The sequence below is a fragment of the Orycteropus afer genome, unplaced genomic scaffold, assembly GCF_000298275.1.
Source record: "Orycteropus afer afer isolate SDZICR_OR568_19922 unplaced genomic scaffold, OryAfe1.0 scaffold00136, whole genome shotgun sequence".
Classification (NCBI taxonomy): Eukaryota; Metazoa; Chordata; class Mammalia; order Tubulidentata; family Orycteropodidae; genus Orycteropus; species Orycteropus afer.
This window is the reverse complement of record NW_006921723.1, coordinates 2,099,245-2,105,324: the sequence shown is the minus strand read 5'-3', so window position 1 is coordinate 2,105,324 and position 6,080 is coordinate 2,099,245. Positions and strand designations below refer to the sequence as shown.

Below are 6,080 nucleotides of genomic sequence, written 5' to 3'. Positions count from 1 at the left end.
GGGCTGCTCAAGGTCACATCCCAAGAGCAGAGGACAAGGACAAGGCTCTACACTGGGCCCTCTACTCCCCACCCACACTGGCTTAGGCAGGGTGGAATTAGTTTGTGCCGGGAATTTTCCAGCCTGAAATGGTTTCCTGGAGACGGATGCCAATGGTGAGGACCTGGCTGCCACCTCAAGCAGGATTAAGGGGTCCCCAACCGGAATGGCGGTGGTGGTGGTAGGGGAGTGGCCTTCAGCATGGCAGGTTCAGGCTCCTCAGGGGCCTCCTTGTGTCAGCTTGGAGGATCTCCAACTTCTAGGTGAAGGTCTACCACAAGGGGAGAGCCCCAGCTGAGGGAAGAGAGGATGCTCACCTTGGTCTTCCCCCAGCTGTCACGAGCAGAAATGGAAGGAGCTAAGACCTCTGATCCACAAGGCAGAAAGGAACCGGTGGGGTTCACCCCTGGGTCCCCCTCCTGGGGAGGTAGCTCTGGGCCCCACTCCAGGAGCAGACGTGTAGTTTGCTTGAATGCACAGAGGCAAGAACTAGCAATGCCACCAAGAAGGGCCTGGGCTCACGTCCCACTCTGTGCCCTTTTGATTTCTGTATGGGGGCAAAGAAAACACCATCTAAGCCCCCAGAGTCAGCCCTGAGGCATTTATTGGGCAGACCAGGGGTAGGGGGTGGGGCCGTGCTTAGAAGAAGGTGTTGGGCCTCTTGGTGGTGAAGCGTGGCTTGTGCTGGCGACGCAAGACCCGGTGGGGCAGTGGGAACTTGATCTTGGAGTCCTGGAAGAAAAGGAGGGGCAGAAAAAGTGAGGTGAGCAGTCAGCATGGGGTCTCTGAACCTCTTCCCAAGCCACTAAGGTATGCCTGTGCACTAGGCTGCTCTGTCAATCCTGCCCCACCCCCAGTTCCCCTAGAGGGATCATCCCCTACCCCTCAAATCTCCAGGGGCCTGAGACACTCACGTGGAACTGCTTGACCGCGGGCCGGCGGCACTTGCTGGCTGCAATCTCCTCCACTTTCATGATCTGGATAGAGTGGGCCCGGGCTCGGTGCCGAGCTCCCATGTCGCGGTCTGTGGGGAAGGGTAAACACGAACCTCTCACTGTGCACTGCTCGATGCTGAGTGACCCCACACAGCCCCAGGGTCCACCCACCAGGGGTGTAGAACCTCCACATTCACTCTGAGGGGCACAGTACAGCCTCCCAAAGGCGACCAGGTCCATTTGCTGTGTGCACCTCTGTTTGAACCACTGCTACCAGAAACCGCGGTTCTTGGGTTTGGGTGCAAGTGGGCAAGTGTGGGGTTCTTGGAACCACACCTCTGTGTAAGAGATGCTGCGGACACTCAGCCTGCAGGTGGGAGATGTCATGGGCTTGGCAGACCCAACCCCTCCACCCAAATCCTTAAGGTCCGCCTGTCACCATGTTCCAAAGGTGCCCCAGGGGCGTGCTATGCAAACCCACCCAGATCTGGGGGTATAAGATGGTGGTACTTACAGCACTGGGTGACAGCACCTGCGGTGGTCAGGTCCCGGTACTCTCGGTACATGTTGTGGGTCCCACTCCGGGAGTCGTAGCGCAGCCAGATGCCAAAGTTCTTGACCCGCAAGGGGGACTTCTCAAATACCTACAGGGGCAAAAGCTGGGCTGAGGGAAGTAGCAAGGGGGCTTCCACCTTGACCACACTGCCTCATGACAGCCTTGCTGCCCCCATGCCCACCTCTCAGTTTCCCAGTCCTATGCGTACCATCAGGCAACCAGGGAGCCTGCAACCTAAGGGAAACCCCACAGCACCAGCACATGGCAGGACCAGGTCAGTTGCTTCCCCCGTGTAGACCCACAGAGCCCCTCCCCAGTCCAGGCCTGGTCCTCCACACTGAGCCAGCACCTGTCACGTCACAAGTACCCAGGTGACAGTACCACTCCATGCCTCCTTTGCTGCATGAATCCCAGGGACCCAACACCATCTCTCCTACTTTTAGAGTTAAATGCTAAGGAGGGTCACCACCTCAATGAGATGCTGTCCCCTCCAGCCACACACTTCCCTAGGCTCCAACTTTCTTACCAGGGAATGCCCCAAGAAGCATGACCAGGCTCTGCGAACTGTAGACCTGCAGGGATGCAGGCTGCCCCCAGGAAAGCCAAGCTGCCTCCAGCCCCTACCCTGCTCCATGCCTCCCGTACCTGCCCACAGTACACAATCTCCCCTGAAGACTTCTTCATCTTCTTCAGCTGTGATACAAAGTACCAGAAGCGTGACTTGGCAACGACATGGTTGGGGGCAAAGATGCGCATGCGGTAAAGCGGTGGTGTCTGACACTTGGGGGTAGGAAGGCAGCGCCCCACCACCTTGTATTCACGAAGCTGTGGGGGAGAGGGGAGAGGTGGCACCAAGGCCCAGATCCCTCATCGGGCGACTGTAGAAACATACCCACCCCCTTTCCCACCCAAGGCTTCACGCCAGCGCCTCCATGGGGAATCCAGACCAGAAGAGAGGCTCCAGGGAAGATTCCGTAAATGCTGCTACCCTCTGTCTTGTCTTGTCAGCAAAACTGGGCAAGCTTTCCAGGAGCTCTCAACACCGCCCTCTCTACCCTTTTTTTTAAACAACTTTAATGTAACACAGAAAACTACAGAGAATACAGACAAAAACGGAGACATGCATAAGGCTAGGGCCAGGAGGAGTCCTAGCACTGGGACTCATCATCTCAAGGGGGTAACACATCGACTCTCCCAAGAACAGAAGTCCATTCTCATCAATCAGGAAATTCTTCAAACCCCTTCTCCCTTCAGGTACACAGCAAAACTGAGGCCTCCCTGGGCCTGGGTGGCTCTAAATATTAGGTCAAGGGCTTGACTACTAGCTAAAAGGTTGGCCGTTCAAACCCACCCAAAAGCACGTCGCAAGGGTTGGTGATCTGCTTCGCAAACATCATCACCATGAAAACTGTGTGGAGCAGTTATGCTCCAAGGCAATAAACAGCAAAAGCTAAGACTTAGACCCACAGCCGCAGGCTCTCAATGGTCATCTCTGTCACAGTCATTTTGCTGGGTTGACAGCACCCCTGTCCCTCAACTTCAAACTAACGTCCTCCTTCCACTCGGAGAGAAATAAGACAGGAGGGGACCCAAGGGAGCTCACAGCCCACTTTGGGCAGAGCCAGGACAGGAATCCAGGGCAACGCTGCCGTGCCTCAATTTCGCCAACCGGAGTCAGGGTTTAGACCACTTGCGGCTCCCGGCTGAGAGTCAAAAATGCGGGTATTATAAAAAATTCAAGGCAACCATTATTATATCACAGAAGGTATCTCCTCCGTAAATAATCTGCCAGATTTTTATTTCTAATAAAATATGGTTAAATATCACAAATTCAACCACTACTTCCGCTCTCGACTTGACCAGTAGGACTTGCCACTACTTCCAGCTCTCGACCTGTAGGATTTGCTTTTCCGCAGGGGCCACTCTTTCAAACTACCCCTCCCCCACGACGTCCGCTTTCATGAGGGGAAACTGAGGCTCGGCAGCCCCAAAAGTAAGCAACACAGGCTTACACGTCGCGCAGCTTGTCTCTTCCTCCGGATCGGACACGTGGCTTCCTCGAATATCGCAATGTCAGAGCCCAGCCAAGGCCACCCACGCGGGCCTCCCCACGCGGCGTCGCCATGTTGGATGGGCCCAAAGAACAGCGGCACGCGGCCAGGGGGGCCCAAAAAGGAGTGAGCGAACCCACGTTGTCTGCGACGCTTCCCGGAAACCCCGAGCCAGGCTGCACTCCGTCCCACGACCCCCGGCCCCGCTGCGCCCTGCTTACTGTGCCCGAGGCTTTCATGGCAGTCCCTCCGCACTCGCCGCGACCCGCAAAAGGAAGTGGCTGCCCTCGCGCAGCCGCTCACCACGATTTCGCTGCCGGAAATCCCGCCCTCCAAAGGCCATGAGCCCATTGGCTCCGCGTTCAACCAGATCTGCTTCTTCATTGGTTCCAGATCCACCTACCATCCACCACCTTGCCTTGATACGCGGCGAGCCTACATCTACCAGGAGGCAGCACGGCGATCACTTCCTGGTGCAGCCGTGGCCGTAATGGAGCATGGGCGCTTGGGCCACGCTGGGAATTGTAGGCTCTGTTGGGAGCCTGTCGAGCTGGCTTGACGTTCCACTTCGCCCGGCTGCTAATAATTATTAACCGGACTTTTGGGACCCTGAGACCTTCGAGTTAATAAGACCCCGGCGGGTCTCCCCACTCGGAGCCTCTTCTCCCGGGAGCTGTTATAAGCAGGTCCTGAATCATAAATCTGAAGGTTCTCATCCGTACAATGGGTATAATATTAGTATCTTAGACAAGTTGCAAGAATCAGTTGTAGTTAGGTGCCATCAAATTGGCTCCGACTCACAGCGACTCTGTGTGCAACGGAATGAAACACTGCGGTTAGTGCGCCATCTTCACAATCCTTGCTATATTCTAGCCCATCATTGACATTGTTTCAAGGCTATTCATAAAGTTTTCCAGTAATGTATTAGACAGTGTTTCACTGCTATTCATGAGGTTTTCACTGGCCAGTTTTTTGAGAAGTGCATGGCCCCTTCCTCCTTCCCAATGTGTCTTAGTCTGGAAGCTCCACTGAAACTTGTCCACCATGGGTGACCCTGCTGGTATTTGAAATACCGGTGACATAGCCTCCAGCCTCACAGCAACATGCAAGCCACCACAATAGGACAAACTGACATATGAGTGGTGGGCAAGAATTAGAGAACTCGAATAAAGCGCCAGGTACAGAGTAGTCAACCATTAACCCGCATCAAACACTTGGATACTAGTTGTTATTGGGGTCCAAGGTGTGTTTTGTTGTTGTTAGCTACCATCAAGTTGCCCTGACTCATGGAGACCACCCCCCGACGCACATACACACGCACATCCATGCACATCCTAGCCATCCCCATGTTGGTTGCAGATCAGATCTTTGTAATCCATAGGATTTTCATTGGCTGCTTTTCAGCAGCAGATCAGCAGGCTTTTCTTCCTAGTCTTAGTCTGGAAGCCCCACTGGAACCTACTAAGCATCATAGCAACACACAAGCATGCGCTGATGGACTAGTGGTAGTTGTGCATGAGGTAGAAATGGTCTCCCTTATGGGAGGGGAGAATTCTGCTGCAGAACCACCTCTGCCCACAGTTCTGTTTCATAGAAGATTCAGACTTCAACTCATCTGCTTCTGTTCACGGAGGGAGGTGGCCAATGGACCAAGATGCAGCCCTCACCTTCCAGGAACTCCTAAGTTTAGGAACTTGCTGAGGCAAAGGGAGGCCCCAGTAGGGAAGACTATGGTAGCACTACTATTGCATTTAATGTTTGGATTTGTAACAACCTAGATCAAATTGTTATTAACATAATGTCAGTAACATACAAAAATTCTATACTTACATCATTCCTCCCCACCCCTTTTATGTCATTGCTGTAACCAATTATGTCTGTACATCAAGTGCCCTGCAACAAATGTATTTTCTTTGTGGTTGAAGAACATGCTAATCATACTATGGAGAGATACAATATTGCTGTTGTTGTTATGTGCCGTCCAGTCGGACCCAACTCAAAGTGATCCCTCCTTGGGTTGCTGAGGCAGTATCACTACAGAAGTAGATTGCCCAACCTTCCTTCTGAGGAATGGCTGGTGGGTTTGAACCGCCAGCCTTCTGGTTAGCAGTCAAGTGCCTTAGGTACTAAGCTACCAGATACAATATTACATTGTTATAATGATTATATAATTTTATGTCTCAAGGAGCTAAGGAAAGAAAGGAGAGTGAGGATGTATTGCTATAGCATAGAGTTTATTGATCTCATAATCGTTTCAGTGTTCTTCATTTCTCCCTTTGGATTTGAGGTGCTATCAGCCATCATCCCCTTACTTCAATACAGCTTTGCTCCCACCCACTCCCTTTGTGGTATAATGAAACATACTGTGTTTCTATATGTAACAGGCCCAATGATACAAATATATACATTTTTAAAATACAATTGCTTTTTACATCAGCTAAGAGAAGTCCTTATGTGCCTGTTGAGTTGCTTCTTACTCATGTTGTTGCTGTTAGGTGC

The 6,080-nt window shown here is 52.5% G+C and overlaps 1 protein-coding gene and 1 non-coding gene across 2 annotated transcripts; both read right to left on the bottom strand.

The window, feature by feature from the left end:
* Positions 1-678: 678 nt before the first annotated feature.
* Positions 679-3,820, bottom strand: RPL18A (ribosomal protein L18a). The gene is made up of 5 exons (XM_007945346.2): positions 3,803-3,820; positions 2,176-2,355; positions 1,489-1,618; positions 954-1,063; positions 679-771 (listed from the first exon to the last, which is right to left on the bottom strand). The coding sequence occupies exons 1-5, from the start codon at positions 3,818-3,820 to the stop codon at positions 679-681; spliced, it is 531 nt and encodes a 176-aa protein (XP_007943537.1).
* On the bottom strand, positions 1,149-1,280 carry LOC122150418. The gene has a single exon (XR_006163655.1). It is a non-coding gene; the product is annotated as a small nucleolar RNA SNORA68 (small nucleolar RNA).
* Positions 3,821-6,080: the final 2,260 nt, after the last annotated feature.